Raw genomic sequence first — 25,179 nt, 5'->3', positions numbered from 1 at the left:
TGCCCCCACCCCGCCCACCTCCCCACCCCACCCACCTCCCCGGGGTTCAGCTCCCGAGTGCCCCCACCCCGCCCACCTCCCCACCCCGCCCACCTCCCCGGGGTTCAGCTCCCGAGTGCTCCCACCCCGCCCACCTCCCCACCCCGCCCACCTCCCCGGGGTTCAGCTCCCGAGTGCTCCCACCCCGCCCACCTCCCCACCCCACCCACCTCCCCGGGGTTCAGCTCCCGAGTGCCCCCACCCTGCCCACCTCCCCACCCCGCCCACCTCCCCACCCCACCCACCTCCCCGGGGTTCAGCTCCCGTGTGCCCCCACCCCACCCACCTCCCCGGGGTTCAGCTCCCGAGTGCCCCCACCCTGCCCACCTCCCCACCCCGCCCACCTCCCCACCCCACCCACCTCCCCGGGGTTCAGCTCCCGAGTGCCCCCACCCTGCCCACCTCCCCACCCCGCCCACCTCCCCACCCCGCCCACCTCCCCGGGGTTCAGCTCCCGAGTGCCCCCACCCCGCCCACCTCCCCACCCCGCCCACCTCCCCACCCCGCCCACCTCCCCGGGGTTCAGCTCCCGAGTGCCCCCACCCCGCCCACCTCCCCACCCCACCCACCTCCCCGGGGTTCAGCTCCCGAGTGCCCCCACCCCACCCACCTCCCCGGGGTTCAGCTCCCGAGTGCCCCCACCCTGCCCACCTCCCCGGGGTTCAGCTCCCGTGTGCCCCCACCCCGCCCACCTCCCCGGGGTTCAGCTCCCGAGTGCCCCCACCCCATCCACTTCCCCGGGGTTCAGCTCCTGAGTGCCCTCACCCTGCCCACCATCTCCAGGGGTTCAGCTCCTGTGTGCCCCCATCCTGCCCTCTCCAAGGGTCCTGAGTGCCTTCGGCCTGCCCTCTCAGGGGTTCAGCGGCTGAGAACCCCGCCCCCGTCCCCCCCAGTCCCCTCCATGCTGCTCCACTAGCTCCTGCCTATCCACTCCAGGGGGGCTCTTGAGTGCAGTCAGGTCCTGTGGCCCTGGGGCAAGGCCCGCCTCCCAGGAAGGCTTCCAAGGAGAGTCATGGATCTAAAATGACGGGTGGACGCAGCCCCCGCTCCGCCCCTCCCCTCCCCTGGCTGGTTGAACCCCGGATGGTCATGTTTGGTTCTGTGACTGGGCACTGCGGCCCCCAGTTAGCAGGGCTAGGACCCTGTAATTGGCAGAAATTTGTACTTAGTTGTCCTCTTGGGGTACAGAAACCTGCAGACCACGCTCTTGCCTCTTTGTAGACTCAGCTCCAGTTTCCACTGAGGGACGTTTTACGCCCTTATAAGATGGTTTTAGTTAAGCTACTGGAATGATTTTTTTCTTTGTTTTCGAACTAACTTTGCTAAGATAGTTCTCAGTAGGGAACATTCCGTGTCAGTTTCTACTGAGGCCCATTGTGCCCTTCCAGTGTAGAATCTGAAGTCTGTTTCGTGAGTACGGTTGTGTTTAGAAGCTGGTGTCGAATGGTAGCTCCAAAGATTTCTTTATTGTCTTGGCTTTTCTTCAGGGGCACCAATTACGAATTTACTGCATCTCTCTAATCTGTCTTCCATCTCGTGTTCTCTAATCCATTTTAACTCTAGACACTTCGTCGTGTCTAGAGTGAAGTATAGACAGTATAGTAAACTGTCTTTTTAGTTTTTTAAAATGTTTTTGTATTTATTTTTTAGAGACAGTTACTTGCTCTGTGGCCCAGGCTGGAGTGCAGAGGTGTGATCAAGGCTCACTGAAGCCTCCGCCTCCTGGGCTGCAGTGATCCTCCTGCCTCGGCCTCCTCAGGAGCGGGGTCTTCCTGTAGATCTTTATGTTTGTCCTCTTTGGTTTGTGCTTCTCTGTTTATGAACTGAGTTCTTCCCAGGTCAGTCTTGTCTGGAGACAGTTTGGAAACGGCAGAGCCCTCTCCCTGTGGCCATCCTCCTGCCTGGCCTCCCTCTCCACCTCTCCCCAGTGTACAGCCTGGTCCAGGGAGCCCCTCCCCGCCCGGACAGGGCGACGGGTTTTCCTCTCGCAGAGTATCTGTGGCCCGCACCCCTTGGTGCCCCCACGTCCTTGGGGTCGCTGCATTTCGAAGCAGCTCAGGTTAACAGGTCTCCTGGTTTCATGAAAGATTGAGTTTGGTTTCTTGTTGCTTCTGAGAGGAGAGCGGGAGGCCCCTTGTTCACTCCGTGTTCTGTGTCCGTGGTACTTTCTGGCATGTGTGGACAGGGCTCAGGTGTTTGAGTGGCTTTGGATCCTTTAATCCCAAGATTCCAGTGGGAAGCAACAGTGGCCCCTCCCTGGGTCGTGCTCCCCTGGGGGCTCCGTGTTGGGCGTGAGCCTTGTAGCTCCTGGGGCTGGTGGTCTGTGCCCCACGGCTGCTCCCATGTGTACCAAACCAAGGAAAGGGCTGTTCTCTCAGGTGGGAGGGCCCTGTCTGTGAGTCTGTGTTTACGGTTGTCCAGGATGGCACCTGGAGGCCTGGCCCAGCGTGGCAGTCACACAGTGCCAGGGGCTCTGAGCCCGTGTCCCATACCGTGTCCAAACTCGGGCACAGGCACAGGCTCCCCCTGCAACCCCTCCCTGTGCAGCTTCGCTTCCAAGCGTCACTGTCATGGCTCCTTTCCCCCCGAGCTCTGACCCAGGACTCTGCCCAATGGACTATAGTGCTAAGAACCTGGCCTGGGCCTTCCCTGGCCTCGGCTCCTCATTTGCCCCTGGTGGGGCCTTGTTGGGTCCTGATAGCCCCAGAGCTCACTAGTGATGTCCAGGCTGTGACTAAGGCATTTCACCCTGACTTTACGGGGAGTGTCTCAGCTGCCATGCTGGGGCTAGGGTGGCAGTGGCAGGAGGAGGCGGTGGTCAGTGACTAGCAGAGCCCTGACTGCCTCCTGCTGTGGAGATGGCCCCAGCCCCGCTGTCCTCGGTGGCTCTGGTGTGTGGGCACCCTGCCCAGGCGGTCATCCAGTGGGGTGTGAAGGAGCCTTGTTAGCTGCCCCCGAGGCTTCTGTGCCTGAGATGGGACCCATGTCACCTTTGTGTTCCACCGGGCACCCCTCTGGGATGCCGGCAGCTGCTCTGTGTTTACAGCAGGAGCTGAATGGCTGCCAGGCTGGGTGGTGGCTGGGGTGAGCTGGTGCTGTACTGGGTCATCGCCGTGGCACCCATCTGGGGCTGCCGTGCCCCCCTCTGCTGCAGGCCTGTGCCAGCTCAGGCTGTCCAGCTCTCAGCTCTCCTCCGTGTGCGTCTATTTTGGTCGCCCGTGGAGGGAGCCGTCTCTTATGTAAGGTGTGGTCTGCAGGGCTTGTGAGTTGCCGTCCCGTTTCTCAGCCTTCATAGCAGCCCCATCAGCCCCAGACTTGCTGCCGGGGCCGGGTGACACCTCCACGGCACACTCCACAGTGGGCACTGCCAGGGCTCTGGGACGCATGTGGCTCCACGGCACACTCCACAGTGGGCACTGCCAGGGCCGGGTGACACCTCCACGGCACACCCCACAGTGGGCACTGCCAGGGCTCTGGGACGCATGTGGCTCCACGGCACACTCCACAGTGGGCACTGCCAGGGCCGGGTGACACCATGGCACACCCCACAGTGGGCACTGCCAGGGCTCTGGGACGCATGTGACTCCACGGCACACTCCACAGTGGGCACTGCCAGGGCCGGGTGACACCTCCACGGCACACTCCACAGTGGGCACTGCCAGGGCCGGGTGACACCTCCACGGCACACCCCACAGTGGGCACTGCCAGGGCTCTGGGACGCATGTGGCCCTGCGGGCCCGGGGCAGCCTCTCCCCTCCTGCTGGAAGTTTCCAAGGCCCCGACATTCAGTCCAGCGGTGGCCCCAGGCCTCTGCCATTCATTCCGGTGTCCGACGTGCCTGGGTGTTGAGGGGCTGAGCTGTGTCGGATCCTGGGGGTGCTGAGGGGCCTGGGGGTTCCTGCCTGCTGATCTGTGGTCTCCATTCTTTCAGTGAAGAAGAAAGGACCCGGTTTCGGGAGCTGCTGGCTAGTCCGGCCTACAGAGCCAGACCCCTGGTGGCGATCGGGCAGACGCTGGCCCGGCAGATGCAGCTGGAAGGTGGCGGCCAGCTCTGACCAGGGCAGTGGGCATGCCCCAACTCCTCAGGACACACGTGTGGGCCAGGTAGAGCGCCAGCTCCTTGAGGACCATGATCTGAGCCTGGTGGACGCCCTTCCCTCTGGTCGGTTGTGGGACTCAATAAAGGGCTCTGTGAACTTACCCTGCACCCCCAGGGCCGTTGCCATGAGCTGCTCCCTGATTCACAGGGCTGGGCCCACCCTGGGACAGCTGCCCCTGCTCTGCTCAGGACGACAAGCCACATCCCTCCGCTGGCAGCTGCGGCCCCCACGCTGAGTCAGGGCGGGCCGTGCACAGGGTTTGTGGGGACTGTAGTTGTGGAGGCCCTAAATCCGTCCCTGAACTGGCACCGGTGCCCCCAAGCTAGCCCCCTGGGAGGGAATTGTGCCTGGGTGTGGCCCCAGCTGTGCCACCAGCCACCCTGATTTGCTTCAGCCTCGGTTCCTGCTGTGGCCCTGGTGGGATCCAGGAGCACTGAGGCCTGCAGGGGCTGCCATGGGGGCTGGCTTGGGGCCCTCCGCACCTGGGGGTCTGTTTCCCTTCCAGTCTCCCTTGCCACCCTCAGTGACCAGGGACACAGATGGCCCTGGCAAGGCCCCAGCCTGCTCTTTGCCTGTGTATGCACCCCCTGGGCTGTGCCCCCAACCCCAACCATTGCCCTCGCCCTTCCCAGCTGCTCCAAACCCAGGCAGCCCACTGCCTTGCTCTGGGGGCGGAGAGCAGAGGGTTCTTCTGCAGAGAGGAGACGCGGAGTGGGCCCAGCCCTGAAGCTCTTGCTGACCCAGAAGCAGGAGAGGGCCTCTTTTGTTGCTGGAAGCCCTGGTATTTGAAGGTTTGTTGGACTGTGAATCAGTGACTGATCAGTCCTTGTTTTCAGGGTGTGGAAAGCAAGGGGGTGGTGCGTCCCCAGGCCCCTGAGGCCCAGCTGGGCTCCCCCTGCCCCTGCTCCCCCACCCCAGTGCTCTGTGGGACCTCGCTGGCCCATGTCCTGCAGCAGGGCTGGGCAGGCTGGGCGTGGTGGTGTACCCCACTCGGGGGGTCTGGGAAGTACAGAGCAGGACCACTCTCAGCTCCCAGGCAGGGGCCCAGCACCCTTAGCCTTCCCAGGCTGCCTGGGGTGGGGGTAGTCCCAGGGGCTCCATGGCCTTCTGGCTCCAGGACATGTGGGTGGCCCCTGTGTGCATGGCCCCTCTTGTCGTGAGCGCCCGTGGTCCAACCTCCCCGGCCCTGCCGCCTGCTCAGGGTTCAGAGCCCCAGCAGCCCCACCAAAGGCTTCCTGGCGAGTGGGTGGCCGAGACGACTTGGAGCCTGCATCCCTTCTGTTCAGTGTCCTGGCCCTTCCCTGACACGAGCAGACACAGCATCCACAGACACAGCCTGGACACCCTCCGAGGCCCCGATGATGGGACAGACGGGCGTACAGGAGCCACAGGCAGCGGATCCCACACTCCCTCGGGTGGGGCCGGCTTGGCTGCCCAGCCCCAGCTCCAGCTCCTTAGAGAACGGGCTTCTCGCTTCAGAGGAGCTGGTCACAAACCAGTGCTTGCAACAAAACCATTTTTGTGGTAGAGCGAGTGCTGGGAACAACGTCTGTGGGATGCAGGCAGGGCAGCGTGGTGGGGAGGCGGGCGGGGGCGGCTTCCACTTTCTCCAACATCCTCATCCCATGGTCTGGGTTTCTTGTGAAAAACCTGGCCGGGCGCAGTGACATACACCTGCAGTCCCAGCACTTTGGGAGGCCAAGGCAGGTGTATCACTTGAGGCCAGGAGTTCAAGACCAGCCAACATAGTGAGACCCCATCTCGACGAAAAAAATACAAAAATTAGCCAGGCGTGGTGGTGCGTGCCTGTAGTTCTAGCTACTGGGGAGGCTGAGGTGGGAGGATTGCTTGAGCCTAGGAAGCCATGGCTATAGTGAGCCAAGATTGCGCCACACACTCCAGCCTGGGTGACAGAGCGATCCTGTCTCTAAAAAATAAAAATTTAAAAACCTTCTTGCTTCCTGGTTTTGAAATTACTCCTGTCTGGTTGTGGCTCGTAGCCCCTCTTCTAGGGATCCTTGCGGGCTCAGGGGCCTCTAACTCCTCCCTGGGCGAGCAGCCCCTGGCGGTGCCTGAGAGTCGCGTGGAGGAGGGTGCTGTGGAAGGACAGCGACGGGCAGGAGTGGCAGCAGGTGTCCCATCGGCTGAGATGGACGCAGATTGTCCCAGGGAAGTAGCCCTTGATGGTATTCCCACGGGTGCCACCCCAGCATTCTTTGCAGGTGCAGAGAGCCCGACCCTCAGCCATGGCGGCAGCTGGGACGGGGTCGTCCCGTGACAGAAGAGCGTCCAAGTGTGGGGTTCGCCGTGGCTGTCAGCTGAGTTCTCCCGGCCACCATTGAGAGGGAGGCTCGAGGCAGAGGATGGGGCATGTGTGTTCTCTGGACAGACACCTGGGGTAGAGCCCCTGCATCAGCAGGTCAGAGAGGATGACTGTAGGAGCTTCAGGAGAAGGAACATGAATCCCCCAGTCATCGATTTAAACAAGTTCTACAGTTGACTGGGCTTTCATGCCTTTTAGACCCTGGGGCCCTCGGTGCGTTTTTCGGAGTTAAAGGGTTAACACAGCAGGTCAAAGCCTCCTGGGGCCTGGAGGTGCCTGACGCTGGCCTGCATGACCCTTTGAGAAGCTCTGGGCTGGGACGGTGGATGTCGGGCTCGAGGCCCACAGACCCAGCCTGGGCACATCCTGGGTGCCTCAGCCCCAGACCCAGTGTTGGCATATGGGGGGCTGTGGGGCACAGTGGGAGACAGCAGAGGCAGTGGGAGTAGCGCCCCTCCCCCCACCGCCGCCAGTCCCGCAGGAAGGGCAGTGTCTGGTTGCCCGGGGTGTGGGGTGTTGGCCAAAGGAACAGCAAATGCCAGGTCCAGGGTGAAGGGCTCCTGGCTGGGACAGCAGCAGGCCCTGCGGGGTCACCCTCCCTCAGCCCCGGGCAGGCCCGGGTCTTCCTTCCAGACGCCTGGGATCTCCTTTGTCCCTGGCTGTCCTCAGTCCTCAGCCCCGGGCAGGCCCAGGTCCTCCTTCCAGGGGCCCAGGGTCTCCTTTGTCCCTGGCTGCCCTCAGTCTGCACTTAGTGTGGCCACTCCAAGGGGGACTGAGGAAACCCCTCGCAGCACCCACCAGGCTTCTGCAATGCCCACACCCAGCAGCTGTTGGATCCGCCTTTCCCCAAGAAAGCCCCCGGCCCTCCTCCCGTTCCTCTCGGGCCCCTCGCTGAGTGAGCAGTCCCTATTCCCGGGAGCTGTGTGTCTGTCACCAGCTGCCGCCCTGGTCCTCATGCAAGCAGGGACCATCCCCACTGCTCCGGGCCAGGCTCCGCACACCCTGACCAGCCTCGCTGGCTGAACAGTTCCTTTCCTGGAGCTGCCGTGACAAACTGGCACACAGTGGGGTCGTCAGACAGCAGCACGTTGTGTGTGTCCCGCAGGCCGGTGGTCTGCACTCAGGGTGTGGAGAGCTGCGCTAACTGGCACACAGTGGGGTCGTCAGACAGCAGCACGTTGTGTGTGTCCCACAGGCCGGTGGTCTGCACTCAGGGTGTGGAGAGCTGCGCTAACTGGCACACAGTGGGGTCGTCAGACAGCAGCACGTTGTGTGTGTCCCGCAGGCCGGTGGTCTGCACTCGGTGTCGAGAGCTGCGCTAACTGGCACACAGTGGGGTCGTCAGACAGCAGCACATTGTGTGTGTCCCACAGGCCGGTGGTCTGCACTCAGGGTGTGGAGAGCTGCGCTAACTGGCACACAGTGGGGTCGTCAGACAGCAGCACGTTGTGTGTGTCCCACAGGCCGGTGGTCTGCACTCAGGGTGTGGAGAGCTGCGCTAACTGGCACACAGTGGGGTCGTCAGACAGCAGCACGTTGTGTGTGTCCCGCAGGCCGGTGGTCTGCACTCGGTGTCGAGAGCTGCGCTAACTGGCACACAGTGGGGTCGTCAGACAGCAGCACGTTGTGTGTGTCCCACAGGCCGGTGGTCTGCACTCGGTGTCGAGAGCTGCGCTCCCTCGGGCTGCAGGGCAGGGTCCTCTTTGCCTGTCCGGCTGCTGGTGATTACTTGTGTTTCTGATTCCAGACACTTCCTCCTGGTGCCACAAATGCCAGCAGCCCTTGGCGTCCTGGCTTGTGGCCACGTCGCTCCCGTCCCTGTGTCTGTGACGTCCTATGAGGACACAGGCCACGTTGGGCTAGGGCCCTCTCTACTCCGATGTGGCCTTACCTTGACTGGCTCCAAATACTCTGAGGTTCTGGGGGACGTGAGTTTTGGGAAATCTCCGATCTAGGGGGTGGACTAAACCCTCGGGCACCAGGGTTTTAGATGCCCCTGCTGCAGGTGGGAGGGGGCCTGCAGCTGGAGCTGGAGCTGAGCACCGTGGGTGTGATGGGGGCTGCAGAGGTGGTGTGGGCCTCATGGCCAGAAGCGGGGGCCTGGGCGGCCGTAGGGTGGCTGCTGATGGCCACGAGTGGGCTGAGGCTGGGATGGGACCATGAGGGAAGGAAGGTGGAGGCTGTTCCAGGGCCCTTGGGGGCATCCACGCCGGCTCCCCTTGCCCAGCCGGACCTCTGGCCCCTTCTCAGGGTCTGATCTCCCAGTTCAAAGAGAAGTACCCGGCCCGTGCCTTTGTCCGCACCCTCCTGGCCTGGCCACGATGCTCCTGGACACTTTGGGGCCCTGGTTTTCCTTCTTTCCTCATCAGAAGGAAAGCTCCTGAGAGCAGGGTCTTTGCTCTGTGCGGTGTGGTCAGCTCCAGGACTGTGCACAGATGAGTGTCACCGAACGAATGGGAGGCAGGAGACAGCGGGGCCTGGACGGGCCCTGCACACAGAGCCGACTCCAGCGTGCTGGTGGGCCTCTCCCTGAACTGTCCATCTCAGCCTGCCCATTCCACCTTCCCCTGCGGGCAAGCACTATGGGGTCCACCCGGATCACCCCAGACGTGTGGGTGGGTCAGCTCCCGGCAAGGGGTGTGTCCGTGCGGCATTGCTGTGGGAGGCGGCGGGACCCTGTGCTGGCCCTGAGGGCTGGCTTGCATTCGGGTCCTTTGCTCCACTGCCCGGATCGCTGGGCTCTGAGAGCGTCCCACACGAGGGATTTGTCTAGATGAGGCCTGCACCTGGCTTGTCCAGGCCCCACAGCGCCCTTGCGCCAGCATGAGTTTGTCCATGAGGGTTACATCAGGTCTTTGACCTTTGTCTTGCGTGGGGAGGGAGGGTGGTGGCTGGGGCCGCATCGGGCAGAGGCAAGGCACAGCCGCGGCCCCCAAGCTGGTGAGTCAGGGTTCTGTGCTGCTTGGAAGCCAAGTGTTGTACAAACACCAGGCGTGTTGCTTCTGGAATGTTCCCTGTGTGGCGATAAAGCCGGTGACGGCAGCCACTGTCATTGCTCCGAGACGCTGGTGGGTGCTGGCTGCCGCCCAGGCCTTGTCTGCCTGCAGCCCCTGGCGGCCCCTCCAGCCTGGTGGGTTCTCAGCTGCCACGGTGACCAGGGTTTTCCAGGGGCGCCACTATCAGCCAGTGCTTCCAGGATGCCGGGGTGGCCCCTGGCGGGTGGGGAGGCAGGATGCTGGTCTTGCCTTTTCCCCTTTGAAGTTGCCGTCCTGGGGCTTCCATGCCAGGTCCTGCCTCCTGGCGCTGAGACCCTCGGGTCTGTACGGAAAGCTCCGTTTTTTTAAAGTCAAACAGACCAAATTAAAGCGTTTTTTCCAGAGATGTTAAAATACTGTGGGCCAGGATGATAACGACAGGCCTCTTCCTGGGTTGTTTCAGTCTTCCTGAAGATTAAGGAGTTTTCATTTAAAAATGTTTGGTGGGATGTTACTTAGAGAAAACCGGTGATGACATGTTTTCTGATTCCAAATACTTCTTCCTGGTGACACAGATGCAGAGGCGCCTGGGGCCTGAGAGTCCCTGCAAGGCCGTGGAGCACAGGCCTCATCTCCCGGTGGCCCGAGCCACTTAGGACAAAAAGCCCTGGAGCCCTGAGTGGGGAAACTGAGGCCTGAGAGGAGAGAGCCTCCCTCCCCAGCCAGCCAGGTGATGGGCGCTGACATTTAGGAGCACGGAGCTTCCGGCTCTCCCCTCCATTCTCAAGGTCAGCGTCCACCCGAGACCCCATCTTACTTGCTGAACCTCCCACCGTGCTCCGGTCTGTGTGAGGGGGACTGTGGCACACACTCCGGTGTCCCGGGAGGAGCAGCACCCCAGGCGTCACGGGGCCGGAGGCAGGGTCCGAGACCGGATGTTTTCCATTTGAGCCCCTCCCTCCCAAACTCCAAGTTCAGGGGTGGAATTCGCACACTCACACCCCCCCTTCACATACCCCACACATCACCCCACACACCCCTCACACCCCCCACACACCCCACACTCACACCCCCCTTCACACACCCCACACATCCCCCCACACACACACCCCACACACACATCCCCCACACCCCCTACACACCCCCCCACACACCCACACCCCTCATACACCCCACATACACCCCTACACACACCCCCATACCCCACACAACCCCACACACACCCCTCCACACCCCACACACCCCACACACACACCCCACACTCACATCCCCCACACCACTCCCTACACCCCCCACACACCCACACCCCCCATACACCCCACATACACCCCTACACACACCCCCATACCCCACACACCCCACACACACACCCCTCCACACACCCCCCACACACACCCCTCCCCACATCCCACACACCCGCCCACACACCCACACCCCTCATATACCCCTCATACACCCCTACACACCCCCATACCCCACACAACCCCCCACACACACCCCTCACACACACCCCACACACACCCCCCACACCCCTCCCTACACCCCCCCCACACCCACACCCCCCATACACCCCACATACACCCCTACACACACCCCCATACCCCACACAGCCCCACACACACCCCTCCACACACACCCCACACACCCCCTCAAACACCCCACCCTGCTGTCTCAGGAGAAGCCGCCATGCTGAGCCTGTGGCCTCTCGGGCTCTGGCATCCCCCACCGGCCCCGATGGTGGTGGTGACCACACACAGCCGTGAGGACAGGTGGCTTGAGGGCCCCGCTGAGCCGAGTGTGACCTGTGTGTGCTCCAGCCCAGAGCTGGCGTGGCCGGAGCACCCCTCGTGGGTGGCAGAGCCCTGGCTTTCCCGCCTTCCCAGTGGGCAGCATGCTCTCCGCTTCCCCCAGCCTTAGCTCTGGATTTCTTGGCACAGCCGTGATTACTCCATCTCGGTCCCCTCCCCTGGGCCCGGAAGACTCTAATTAACCCTGATGTTTAATTGGAGAAGGCGGCCGGGCCTGTCTGTGCAGCTCCTATGGGATGGGGGCAGCCTCCTGTCTCTCCCCTCTGGGACTCTGCATGGCTCCTGGGTGGCCTGGGGTTTGACTGGACCTGGCCTTTGCCCCACGACCCCTCCATCCCCGGCGAAACTGCCCCTGCCCACACAGGGCCTGGCTCCCGCTGCCTGAAGCCTGTCCCTGGCAGGGCCCACGAGCTCTGTCTCATTTGTGCGACAGCTGTGATCCCTGCTCCAGCCCGCCCCCTCGGAGCTCAGCCACGGGGGCATAGGACGGCCACAGGAAGTTCGGTTCCCTGTCCCCTGTCCCCTGTCCCCTGTCCCCTTGGGCGGGCCCTGAAGTCTCCCGGGAGGGAAAGGGGCACCTCTGGGAGGTGGGAGAGTTCCAAGTGGAGGGTGGTCAGGCCTGGGCCCTGGAGAGACAGCCCCAGTGGGGACTGAGGAGGGTGGAGGCCAGGCTAGGCAGGCAGCAGGCAGCTTCCGGCCAGGAGGTGCTCGGGGACCAGGCTCCCCACTCCCGACTCTGCTGCTTTAGGACGAGCTCTGCCAGGTGGGGCCCAGGGGTAGGCAGAACTCAGGCCCACGTGGAACAGGCGGGGACGGGCTCACCGGTCCTGGGAATAAGCAGGGCCTGCTGGCCTCCTAGTCTCATGGCAGGCTGCTTGTTAAGAAAAGACCCAAGTCCTGGCAGGTTGTGTTTAAAACGCGGTGGGCCTTTCCGTCTCAAAGTGAGAAGTCTGGGCACGGCAGTCCCAGCCTCTGCAATGCCATCGGTAGCCCAGGGGCCACCACCCTTCCCCTCGTTCTCATGCCAGAGCAGCTGCCAGAGCCCCAGCTATCACGTCTGCATCCCAGTCTCCCAGATGAGGCTGTGGGCCCCACAAGGCTGGCGCTTTTGCTTACAGCTACTGAGCGTGGAGGCAGCAGGGAAGCTGGCAGGAAGCTCCCTGCCGTCCGGGGAAAGTATCTGTCCTCTGTTACCCAGACCACGGACAGGGACAGGAAAGCAGCTTGCAAATCCTCCGGGGCTGGCTGGGCTCGGGCAGGGGCCCCATGTCACAGACGAGCCCAGCCCTGCAGGCAGCAGCTCGCATTTTCCAGAGAGAGACAAAGTCCAGAGCGGGTGGGGGGTGAAAGGCGTACCAGGGCTGATCCTGTGTCAGGCCCTTGTGGTCTGGTGCTGCTGGAGCACTCTAGAGCGAGAGGGTGCCTGTCCCAAGGAGCAGGGATGGTGCCCTGTTTACTGCAGAAACACAGGCACACCCTGGTGTCTGTTAGAAGACAGCTGCTCACCTGCACCCCATTGTGCCCCTGGGAGATGCCCCCACCCCTCTGGGAGAGAGTGGGCACCTCAGCCAGGGGCCCAGGCCAGCCTGGGCAGGGGTGGCCAAAACCCATGCCAGCAGGACATCGCTGGCCTCTGGGGACACCATCGAAGCCTCAGGAAGGCCTGGACTCAGGGGAGCCCTCCACAGAGCTGGGAGGGAGCCCTGGGACCTCTCTGTTCCCGTTGGCAGCTCTGCAGCCTGCGGTCCTGGGTTCCTGTGTCCGCCGACCACATGCCACGATCGCAGCCTGCTGGAGAGAGGACCCAGGGCGAGGTCTCTGCCCCAGCATGAGGCCCAGTGAGTGATTTGCTCTTGGCTTGGCCTCAGACTTGGTGGCTGAGGCTTTGGGGAGGTCGTGCTCCCTCTATGGGCCTCAGTCGACCCTATAAGACAGGGGAGCTGGAGTGGACCCCTGAGCCCCTCCCGGCAGCTCTGTTCTGGGGCTTCTGTGCCCCTGTAATGGATGGGCTGCCTTGGCCCCACCCCCAACCTTTGGTGGCTGCTGCTCCCCACCTGTTTCCACTGGACCCTTCCGCTGCCAGCCAGCCTGGGCCTCCCTGCCCTGGGCAGTGGGCCCATGGCCAAGCCCAGCCAGACTGACCCTCAGGGCACTGCTGAAAGTGCCACCAGGAGGTATCTGTGCATGGGTGTCTCGAAAACCCAAAATCCTTTCCAACGGGCACTGCTGCTGGTCAGTGTCAGCCAACCTCTGTGACCTGGTGCGCGGGGAGGGTTGGGGCTCCAGGCCTGCAGCCACGAGGCAGCGCCCGCCTCTGCTCGGGGTGGCACAGAGCTCTGGGATCCCTAGGACCCAGCCCGTGGACCCCAGGCTCCGGGGCGCCATGCTGGGTCATGTTCCTCCTCCCCAGAAGCATCCTGGCTGCCCTGGGCTCAGTGAGAAGTGGCCAAGGACTCAGGCCAGGGGACAGCTGAGCCCAGTGGGCACTTGGGTCCACTCAGACAAGGCCCTGCCTGGGGGTGATTCCAGGGGCCGGGGCAGTGACCGTGCTGACCACTGTCTGCCTAGGCCGGGGGGCCCCATACTTCCCACTCAAGCTTCGGGGGTGGGGTGGCATCCAGATTTAGATGAGGCAGGTGGGACCCAGGGGAGGTGCTGCAGCTGCAGAAGATGGGCACACGCCACTGACCCCTGCCGAGGGGGCACCCGAGGGGCCTAGTCCTTCCTGCAGCCCAACGGAGGAAGCCCCAGGGTGTCCTGAAGTCCTCAGGGGAAAGCCGGCTGACAAGCACCATTGCACCTGGAAAGTCAAGACACACGGCCTCGCCCTGGCTCTCCGGGGCAGAGCTGGGGGTGTGCGCACACTTGAGCGTGTGCACACGTGTGTGTGTGTGTGTGTGGTTTTAGGGGCAAACCCAAGCATTCTCAACAAGTACGTAGGCATTTGCTTTTATATGCTCACTTGTGTCAAGTAGGAATGAAACCTGTCATTGCAACACTTTTATCAGGAGCTTTTACTGACTTCCCTCTCGGTGCCCTTTGAGAAAACTGGGTGTTGGTTTTCCTGGGGGCAGGTGTGCCGCACGGCCTTGTGTTTCTGAAGTCCGAGCTCAGGGACGGGAATTCCTGGGCCGGGCTGTATTTTGCCTGCCAGGGCCTCGTTTTGGAGTTGTCCTCTGCCCATGAGTGAACTGGCCCGTAACCTTATGTTCCAGTTTCGTGTTTCGGGGCAGCAGAGGTTTCCTCCTGGCTGGTGTCCAGCCTGGCTGAACAGAGGCCCGTCCTGCAGGTCGTGTCTCTGAGGCCTTGGGGTTGCGGTTTTCAGCAGCGTTACCCCAAGCTGCAGCTGGTAGGGAGGGGGACGTGCTTGCCGGCCACCTCCCTGCCCCGCCTCGTCCTTGGCAGGTGGTCCTCCAAGGTGGGACCCCACCCTGCCTGCCCTGCTGCTCCCCGACCTGGTGCCGCATAGAGGTCAAGACCCCTAACTTCTCCCCTCCCCGCACTGCAAACCTTGCTGGGGGCTCAGAGCCAGGCAGCCCAGGCCTGAGGGAGGCCTGTCTGAGAGCAAGGCTTCTGTGTGGCTTCTCAGGACTGACCAGGTGTCCTGTCTGTCCTTGTCCCCACCCGGAACTGCCCCCTGGGTGGGGGTCCTGGGGTTCTTTGAGGCTGCTGCCCACTACTTCCTGCTACTCCCGGGAGTCCCAGCACTGGTCTGGCCCTTGGATGTCCTGATGTTCGGGCCACTGTCCTGCTCCTGACATTGCAGGATGAGCCCAGTCCCTGTGCTCTCTGGGTTTGTGGGCCTCTGGCAAGGTTGTTCCCTTGAGTTTCTCACTAGACAGGCCCCTCCCATACTACCGTGGGGTCTACTCATGTCTCCTTGTCACTGTTTGACGAAACCCTGTTCGTGGGATTCCACGCCCTGGTGGGCGAGCGTGCAGCCGAGGTCGGCCCCCCGGGAACGGCGCACTGCAGCTGTGATATGCACACGTGAGGCACCCCTAGGCACGCAGGAAGGCTGGAAACAGACCCTGTGTTGCACTGAGGTGAGAGGTGCTTGGACACTCAACCGATGCCCTCCAGAGCCACTGTGAGGTCAGAGAGGAGCTGATGCTGCCGTGGCTTCAGAAGGTGGCCAGAAACACACTTACTGGGAGGAAAACTTCTCATCTAAAATGTTTTTAATATAAACAAGAGAGAATACAAAATAGATGAACTAAACATTCAGTTCCAGACAGGAGAAAAAGAAAACCACGATCAGCCCAGAGCCTGAGGAAGCAGAGGGTTGTGCAATGGGAGATGAAAGCTGGGCTTGGCCTGGCAGACGGAGAACAGCCGCCGTGATAAATCCAAGGCTGAAAACTGTCCCCGGGGAGCGGCTCGCATGGCACCTGGGTGACCTGGCAGCTTTCTGACCTGGAGCCACCGTCCGGAATGTGATTCATCCTGTCTCTGCCCGGAGGATTCGTCCCAGGAGGGTCAGGAGCAGCCCTGGGGCCGGGTGACCCTGGCATCCCCGGACCGTTCTCTGGAGCTGGCAGCCCGGGGCAAGGCACGTGGCCTCTCTGTGCAGCACCTGTCCCTTGTGCAACACGGATGGTGGCAGGCTCTGCACGGAGGAGGCTGGAGAAGCCTGAAGTGCCCATGCTGCTGTGTATGTAGGACGGTGAGGCCCGGCCTTCACCCTGCGAGCAGGAGCGGAGCCCTGGGCCTGCGGGTTCCGTGGTGTGTGGGTGCAGTGCTCAGCATCAGCCGTGACGGTCACACTGGCACTCGCTGTCTGTCACGCATTCGTGTCCACTGTCAGCGCATCACAGCGGCGTTTGTGGTGAGGATGGGGCATTGCTGTTGGCCGGTGTCTGGGAGCACTGGCTGTTGGACTGGTCCCCCTGGGCTCACTGCTGGCGACACCGTTCACATCCTTTCCGTCCCGCACCGGCCTTTGCTGTTTTCTCCACACGGGTGTTACGGACACTGGCCGAGAGGCGGAGCATCTGCCCTCCTGCAGCTCGGGCTGTGCCCTGGAGGAGCGAGGGCAACGTTAGTTGAGCGCCTGGGGACTTGAGGCCTCTGCTGCACTTCCCCTGAGGCCGAGGTCCCTGGGGACCACTGACCCGCCCTGTGGGCCTTCACAGCGCTGCTGGTGCCGGAGGGCAGAGCTCAGAGCCAACTCTTGCCTCATCTGCCCTCTGTTCTAAGGAGAACCTTCCGGACTGGGCCACAGGGAGTCCAGCTGAGGGTCGGAGGGTAGTCAGGGCCCCGGCTGCCCCAAGGGGGCGCGTCTCAGAGCTTTTGGAAGACACCAGAGCCCAAGGGTCTGGATGGCCGTGGCTGAGCTGGGCCTGAGAGGCCAAGGCCAGGAGGTGTCACGTATACCCATGTCAGGGCCAGCTGGGGTGGGAGCCTGAGGCCGGGGCGGGTGTCCGGGGTGCCCTCCACAGCGGTGCTGGGGCAAGTCTGGGGACATCACCTCCTCAGCCCTGTCCAGGAGTGTGGACCCCAGATATCAATTGTCCAAGGGCCTGGGGCATCCATGGGCTGCACAGTAGCGCTGAAAACACAGGTCCCTTGCACCCGGGGCAGACCTCAGCACCGTCGGAGACGTCGCTCCTGCCCTCCTTGCACTCGGCCCGAGAGCTAAAGCTTGCTCAGCTCAGACCCAGGAGGAAGCAGAGCCACAGCCTCCAGTACGTTGGGGTGACCCCGTCGCTGAGGGTCCCCTGGCCCGAGGCCAACGTATGTCTTCCAGGGGAGGAGTGACCTCTGGAGCCCCCATCCCAGCCTCAGCCACAGGGGCTCCAAGGGCCGGGAGCTGAAACTCAGCAGCTGCTGCGTGTGCAGGGAAAGTTGTTTAGATAAAATCCAAACAAGTACCTCATATGTTACGGGATGCTGTAAAACAAACTTAGCCTTGTGCTAATATTTTGGTTTTGTTCCACTATCCACACCTAGAAGAATGTGAGCGCCATCCCAGCCCGGCCGTCAGTAACATTCCAGGAGCTTTAGGAGAGCGTCTCCCTTGCCAGTCAAGAGCCAGGCTCCACACACCTCAGTCCGGAAGGACCGCTCAGCCTTGGGCTAAAAAAGGGAAAAACCGCAAGCAGACAGCGTCCACAGCCGCATCTCCAGGCCACGGCAGGCACCAGCAAGGCAGCTGTGAATGGGAAGGGCAGAGGCGGCCAGAAGCTCATGCCCTCACTGATGCCAGCCCTGGCTGTGCTTTCCAAAAATTATCCCACTCAGCTCCCTGAGTCCCACGGATCAGGCGTCCTTAGCCTGATGTACGGAGGGTTAGGGGAAACTGAGACACAGAAGGCCAGGCCCCCCAGGCATGGAGCACGGCCCACGACCCGGAGCCATGGAGTCACCCAGGCTGCACGGCTGGCGAGAGCAGCCCCAGATGTGGCGGAGCCTCTGGGTTCAAGGCCACAGTTCCTGCTGCACCCCTGACCCTGGGCCTGCCATGGAAGGTGTGGCCCCTGGGGAATGGGCAGAGCAGGGTCTGTGTACAGGGTTCCTTGCCGGGCACGTGGCCAGCACTGCAGGAGCCGGCATTGTGGCAGCCCGGACGCCCTGACCCCGTGTAGACATTTTTGGTGCAGCCCCGCCCATGTGGTCTTAGGGTGACCGTGTGACCACAGCCTACGGCAGGCACAAGGGAGGCCACTTCCAGACCTGGGGGTTAGACTGTGGCTTCTGGCACCTGGAGGAGACTTGGCAGCCTGGGGCTGCCACGTGGTCAGGGGCTGCGGCCTCCCCACAGCCCTGTGAGCCCCGTCCTGGACGTGGGACTGCCTGTGGCTGCCACCTGAGCCGCAGCCATCAGCCACACTGCCCCAGAAATGGGGGAGCTAACACGTGGAGGCCTTTTTAAGCTGCTAAGTTTTGGGGTTATTTGCTACACAGCTATAGATGTCTGATACACCGTGGGGTGTGCCCTGAATGTGGGGTCTGGTTGGCCCTAGGTTAGTGTCAAGCTTTGGGCAGCCAGGGCACCAAAGCCCCCACCCCTGCCGACTGTGGCCGTGCACCTGCAGGACCAGTTCCACTGCTGTGTGGGCCTCGCCTCTGGACACAGGCCCCAGGACCCCACCACTGAGGCTGGCCTGGCTCCGTGTCCTCCCACCCACTCCCGTTCAGTGCTGCCGGGCGCCGTGCCATCTGCTGCCCACCAGGACCTGGCTCCTGGCAGGCCTGAGCCCCCTCCCCATCTCCCTTCCCCCTCCTTGATCCCCCCTGGGCCCATGGGCCCAGCCTGCTGAGGGCGACTTCTTCACACCCAGACTCTGGGCTCCGGTTCCTCACCCCGTCCCTGGGACTTCCTCCTGGTCACACCGTCCTTCCAGCAGTGCCCCCAACACACATGACCATTCCTGGGGAGTCTTCCAGGGAGCCCTGCCCACCATCTCCACCCACCTCCTTCCCACCTGCTCACCACAAGGTCCTGTTCCCAGCATATGGCCCTGCTGCTGGCCTGGGAGGAGACCTGACGCCTCCAGGGCCACTGTCAGCCTCCCGGGACACACTGCTGCCGGGACACACTGCTGCTGGCCTCCCTTTGGAGTCCACCCTTGCCCTGTCCCCACCTGTCCTGTCCCCACCTGCCCCGTCCCCACCTGCCTTGTCCCCACCTGCACCATCCCCCCACCTGTCCTGATTCTGGTGAGCCTGTCAGGTGACAAACCCTGGCCGTCTCCTCCATGGGGCACCTGGTGAAGCTGAGGGAGGACTCTGGAGCTGGGACTTAGTTTCCCCTCCTAGGGGCCATGAACTGGTCTGGATGTTACAGTCATGGGGCTGCTGAGGGAGGACAGGTCGAGGGCACCATCTAGGGTGAGTCTTGGTCGGCTGGCAGAGGGCTGGCCCAGGGAGCCCCGTCCTTCCCTGAGGGCCCCGCCTGCCCAGTACCGTGGCCCGTGGCCCGGGTTTGGCCTGCCCACCAGATCCAGTCCTTTGGCACCCGTGTCCCTAGGGCCCTGGGCTGTGAGGAGGCGTGAAGGGGAAGGAAGGACATTTGGCGGGGGGGGGGCTGTCACACACGGGAGCATCGCTGTTGGAGGTTTCCTATAAATGCAGCTGTGTTCATGGATGTTCTAAATGGAACTGCCAGCTGGCTTTTGGTTTGTGAGTCTTCATTAAAGATTACATTTCTGTTCAGTTATTTGTTAGGTGTTTAGCCAATATTTCTAAATAGAGGACATGATGCTGAGACTGGGGCTACATGACCATGGGGGTGTGTGTGTGCATGTGAATTTGTGAGCGTGTGTGTGAGCACGTGTGTGTCATGTGAGCACGTGTGCATGAGTGCGTGAGCGTGCGTGTGTGCATGTGTCGTGTGTGAGCGCGTGTGTGCATGCATGTATGAGTGTGAGCGCGTGTGTATGCGCGTGTGTGAGCGTGTGTGTGTGCGCATGTATGAGTGCATGTGTGAGCAGGTGTGTGTGTGAGAGCAGGTGTGCGTGTGTGAGCGTGTGTGCGCGCGCATGTATGAGTGCATGTGTGAGCAGGTGTGTGTGTGAGAGCAGGTGTGCGTGTGTGAGCGTGTGTGTGCGCGCATGTATGAGTGCATGTGTGAGCAGGTGTGTGTGTGAGAGCAGGTGTGCGTGTGTGAGCGTGTGTGTGCGTGCATGTATGAGTGCATGTGTGAGCAGGTGTGTGTGTGAGAGCAGGTGTGCGTGTGTGAGCGTGTGTGCGCGCATGTATGAGTGCATGTGTGAGCAGGTGTGCGTGTGTGAGCAGGTGTGCGTGTGTGAGCGTGTGTGTGTGCGCATGTATGAGTGCATGTGTGAGCAGGTGTGTGTGAGAGCAGGTGTGCGTGTGTGAGCGTGTGTGTGCGCGCATGTATGAGTGCATGTGTGAGGTGTGCGTGTGAGAGCAGGTGTGCGTGTGTGAGCGTGTGTGTGTGCGCATGTATGAGTGCATGTGTGAGAGCAGGTGTGCGTGTGTGAGCGTGTCTGCATGAAACAGAGCTTTCTTGTTCTTGAATTTCTGGGGCCCGAGGCGTCCGAATGCTCAAAAAACGATGACCGCAAAGCAGGATTCCGCAGCAAGTTGGTGCCCGTGGAAGCTGAGCATCAATTTGCTCTCAGGGAATTTTCCACGTTCTTCCGTCTCCCCGTTTAGGTGCCAGGTCCCAGCTTTCAGGGTGGGGCCGTCGGGTCTCTGCCGCCTGCTTTGTGGTGGGACTCCTGGGCGCCCACAGCCTCTGCCTGGCAGGCCAGCCCAACAGAGCCTGTTTCATCAGATGGTGTTTCCAGGAGCCAGATAACAAACACACTTTCCGGAAACAGCCGGGAGGAGCAGCCATCTCCCAAGAGGGGAAGGAAAACGAGGCCGCTGCAGCCCCACTCCCCACGACCTCCTGGGCCTGCAGCCGGCTTGTGCAAAGGCCCTGGAGCAGTGGCCACTGCTGTCTGCACACCAGGGCCCAGCCCGTGGCCAGACCTGGGGCCGGTGGGTGTGGGCTGGAGCCTGGCTCAGCTTGGGGCTCTGCCATCCCCTCTTCTGGTGCCAGGCTGGTCTCCTGAGGCCCAGAGCAGGTAAAAACAGAGTATTTAATGACACCAAGAGCCATCAGCCTTTAACCACTGCCTCCACGGTCTGGGCACCCCAGCCAGCAGCTTGAGGGCCTGGCCCAGGCAGAGACTGGGGCAATGTGGGATGCCATGAGGGCTGCAGGCTCTGGTGCGGGCGAAGCTGCCACCAGCCCAGAGGCCATGGCCTCTGCCTTGGGCACCTGCTCCCAGAACCCCCGGCTGCAGGGGATCCTGCCTCCATCGCCCCTCAAACCCGGGCCCAGAGGCGGGTGAGGGGGAAACCTCCCGGAGGAAGATGCAGGCTTGCAGGCAGCTGGAGGTCGTGGCCTGAGCTCTCTTGGGACTCGCGTAGGACGTTGTGTAGAAAATCTGCTTTTTAAACTCGGCCCTGCTGTGGAGATGAAAGGAGGCTCTGTGCCTGCGGCGCTTTGCTGCCCATCAGAGTTGGGTGTTGGCTTTGCACGGGACCAGTGGTTCTGGCAAGCTTGGTCTGTCAGCTGAGTCTGCAGCCCTTGCCGGCTCGGGCGAGCTGTGGAACAGGAGCCGAAGACAGGGTCCCAGCCCACCCTCCGCTGGGGCCCCATGCTGGGAAAGACGCATGGGGGTGGCCACATGGGGTTCCTGGTGTGACCTGGGGACGCAGCGGCAAAGCAGCTGACACCACGGGCAGGTAGGTGCAGAGCCAGTGAGGTGCCCAGCAGCAGCCCGACCTGAGCCTCCAGGCCCACCCGCCTCCTCTCCCAGCCTCAGTGGGAAAGGAAGAGACTTTCAGGCCCCTGGAGTCTGACCAAGGCCCCAGCTCCAGTGCAGGACCCCTTGGCCAAGATGTGGGGGAGAGAAAGGGTCCCCCTCTAAGGTTCTCGGGAGGCTGGGGAGGAGTTATGGGGGCCACTCAGTGGTGAGGTCTGTTCCACCTGCCCCGCCTGCCCCCCTCACTGAACAAAGGCATCCAAGAGCGTATCAAAAAGATCCCAGAGTGGCTCTGGGGGAAGCAAGAAACAGACCCCACAAGGGGCTTCGCTGCCTCCCTGGCCTGCTCCAGGAGCCGCCGGCCGTGGGTCTGAGTGCCCGTGGGCAGGCCGGCCACTGCTGGCCCCTCAACCTCCAGCCATCAGGCGGGGGTTGGCACAGCCTCCTCCAGGTCCCTGGGCTCCTTTCAGCTCTGTAACCTGGGAAAGAGCTCACAGGGCACGAGCTCAGCCCTGTCACTGCCAGGAGTCTCACTGTGTTTTTTGTCTGCATCTTCAGCTTTGCAGGTGCCCCGAGGATGAGGTGCTGCTGCTGGGTGTTTTTTTAAAGCGCTTTGGAGAAGGCTGAGTAGCTGGTGCCAGGCCAGGCATCTCCAGCCCTGAGCGGGAGGGTCCCTTCTGGGCATGGCCCAGGAGCCCGGGGCTGGGGTTGGTCTGGGGGCTCTGGAGCCATCTGCACCCTGAGGACTGCTCTGGAGGCTGCCCTGGTCCCCTGTTCCCTGTGGCTGGAGGAAGGGGCTGAGGTGAGTCTTGAGCCCTCCCTGGGTGAGCAGATGACCCCATGTGGGAGACGCCAGGCCCTGGTGTTTGCACTGCCTGGTCAAGGCTACCCTGGCTGGGCAGGTGCAGGTGTGTCTGGAGGCCGTTGTGAGACTCCCTGCCCAGGACTGGACACAGGCTGGACATGCTGCCCCTGCAGACACAGCTCCCCAGGAACCTCATGCCCCTGGGAGGAAGATGGGGTACTCCGGGAGGATAGTGGGTGCCCCCGGAGGAAGGTGGGTGCCCCCAGAGGAAGGTGGGTGCTCTAGGAGGAAAGTAGGTACCCTTGGAAGAAGGTGGGTGCCCTGGGAGGAAGGCACCTGGGTGTCCCGGGAGTTGTGGTGCCCCAGCAGGAGGGTGGGTGTCAAGGGTCAGAATTGCTCAGAGCTGTGATTTGCTCAGCCCTGAGCAGCTGGGAACGGGGGTGCTCGGCCAATGCCAGCTCCATTCCTGCCTTCTGAGTTGGGGCCGTGAGTCTTGTTTCTGCTGCTGGGCTGAGCAGCATGGCAGAGCAGGGGCCAGGCCGAGGCCTCAGGGCTGCCTCCATAGCAGGCAGGAGGGAGCCACTGTCCTGGTGCCCGCACACCCTGTCCCTGCAGCTCTGGGAGCTGGGCCACTGGCCGCTTCCTCCTCCCCCGGCGATGGGGGTTGCTCACATCAGCCCTGCAGGGGAGCAGCCAATGGGGGTGAGTGGCAGCAGCGTTCTGGCCGTGTGTGGGCCTCCTGCATCTCCCTCAGTGGCAGGCTTGGTCTGAGGCAGCACACCCAGCTGTGCGGGGCAGGCCCTGGGCCCATCTCATGGCCAGGAGGAGGAGAACAGGCTGAAGTTGCCCCCTGGGAGGCCGCACTGGACTGCAGCCTCCACAGTGGCCAGGGGTGTCGGGGGAGGCCCAGGCCTGTGGCAGATGATGCCCCGTGGCTGCTCAGGTCCCACAGCCCTGCTGGTTCAGATGCCAGTGCTGCGGGGACTCTGAAGCCTGGCTGGCCTGACGCCCGGCCCTCCCTCTACCCCACGCAGGGCCACGAGTGCTGTGCTATGGAGGCGTCCCCCGGGCAGTGGTGGTGGCAGTGGAGACAGCCCGACCTCCCTGCTGCACACCCTCGCCGTCCCTGCTGCGTGGAGCTGTCCCTGCACCGGGCCGCAGGCTGGTGGCAGGGACAGCAGCCAGAATCTGGCCTGCCCCCTTTGGACCTCCTGCACCCCAGTCCCCATCTTGTGAGGGTGGGAGGGGTCCCCTGGCCAGGGCCCCGTCAGGCACCTTCCGGCCTACCTGGTACAGAGATACAGCACGAGCAGCAGAGGCTCAGCTGGGCTGAGCTCAACCTCTGACCCCACAGGGAGTGATTTGAGGACTCCCCTGGCCTCAGTTTCCCTCATCTGAAACAGGAACCTGGACCACATGTCCTTGGAGCCTCTGCCCACGCCACAGTCCTTGATCCACGCTCCAGAAGACTTGGCAGGGAGCCTGGTGGGATGGTGCCCCGTCCCCTGGCCTTGGGCAGGGAGCCTGGTGGGATGGTGCCCCGTCCCCTGGCCTTGGGCTGGGAGCTTCGCAGGGGGAGCAGCTTCTGTGTGTCATGCCAGGAGCCTCTTGGAGAAGGCACTGTGTGCCACCCGCCTCTCCCGGGAGAACAGGGCTGGTAACACGGGCCTGGCTCCCTGAAGACAGTGGGGGAGGCATGGCCAGAGCTGCTTCTCAGGCCAGTTCGGCCTGCCTCTCACCCGAGAAAAGCCCTGTGCAGAGCAATGGTTCACAAGACAGCAGCCAAGGGGGCCCTGCCGGTCTCAGAAGAGAAAAGGGGAATAGGAACCCTTCATTCTTCTCTCTGCCAGCCAGGGTTCCAGGGCTCTGGGGCTCCATGCGGGGTTGGGGGTGACATCTGTGTGGATCCTGGGAACCTGACAAAAGGCTATGCGGCACCGTCTTGGCTGTGGGGCGAGTCCTGGGTGCCCAGTGCCTGGGACCCCCGTCCAGGCAGCTCAGCGGCTCCGCATAAGCATCCCCCCGCAGGGTCAAGCAGAGCTGTGGTCACTGCAAGGCTGCCTGGCACCCCAGCACCTTGGCCCTCACTGCCCACATGAGTCTGTTAGGACCCCCATCCCGGCCATGAGCTCGGGATGCTGGTGCCCCTGGGCTGGGCACAGTGCTGGGCAGAGACTCATGGATCTGTTGAGTGGACGGACAGACACAGCCCACAGGTGAGCAGTGGCCTTGCCAGTGCGAATCTATGTTCTTGCAAGGCTGCTTTAAATTGCTTTTTGATAAATTAATTTCCACTGACTTGTTATATTTTCAGAAACACTTGCTTTTTTTTTTTTTTTTTTTTTTTTTTTTTTTTTTTTTTTTTTGAGGCGGAGTCTCGCTCTGTAGCCCGGGCTGGAGTGCAGTGGCCGGATCTCAGCTCACTGCAAGCTCCGCCTCCCAGGTTTACGCCATTCTCCTGCCTCAGCCTCCCGAGTAGCTGGGACTACAGGCGCCCGCCACCTTGCCCGGCTAGTTTTTTGTATTTTTTAGTAGAGACGGGGTTTCACGGTGTTCGCCAGGATGGTCTCGATCTCCTGACCTCGTGATCCACCCGTCTCGGCCTCCCAAAGTGCTGGGATTACAGGCTTGAGCCACCACGCCGGGCCAACACTTGCTTTTTTTTTCACTCATGATTGAGCTTTCCGTCGGCCGTGGCCCTCAGGCATAGCACGCACCTGCAGGCTGCCTGTCTTCACCACACGTGCTCCCCACCCATGCAACGTGGAGAGGCCACTGCGAGGGTCGTCCCTACTCAAGGAAAAGGACTGGGCTGGAGGCCAGAGCCCTGAGTTAGAGCTCCACGTTGGCCGTGGCTGTGCTGTCTTCTCCTGGGTAGGGTGTTGGTCACTTCTCAGGGCACC

General features: G+C 62.4%; 1 protein-coding gene across 38 annotated transcripts in view; it reads left to right on the top strand.

The window, feature by feature from the left end:
• Nucleotides 1-6,092, top strand: part of SLX9 (SLX9 ribosome biogenesis factor) — a 52,963-nt gene extending 46,871 nt beyond the window's left edge. For 16 of the 38 annotated variants that reach the window (XR_012431909.1, XM_074033911.1, XM_045389408.3 and 13 more), the window contains one exon: nt 3,971-6,092. Coding sequence is in view for 24 of the 38 variants with exons in the window: in XM_074033911.1 (XP_073890012.1) it covers nt 3,971-4,094 (124 nt within the window). In the remaining 14 variants the exon portion in view is untranslated. The remainder of the gene's footprint in view (nt 1-3,970) is intronic. The other 22 variants (XR_012431908.1, XM_074033900.1, XM_065541286.1 and 19 more) reach the window with 6 other exon arrangements.
• The last annotated feature ends 19,087 nt before the right edge of the window (nt 6,093-25,179 follow it).

The sequence above is a fragment of the Macaca fascicularis genome, chromosome 3, assembly GCF_037993035.2.
Source record: "Macaca fascicularis isolate 582-1 chromosome 3, T2T-MFA8v1.1".
Taxonomy (NCBI): domain Eukaryota; kingdom Metazoa; phylum Chordata; class Mammalia; order Primates; family Cercopithecidae; genus Macaca; species Macaca fascicularis.
The sequence above is the reverse complement of the archived record's forward strand: the minus strand, read 5'-3'. Positions and strand labels throughout refer to the sequence as shown.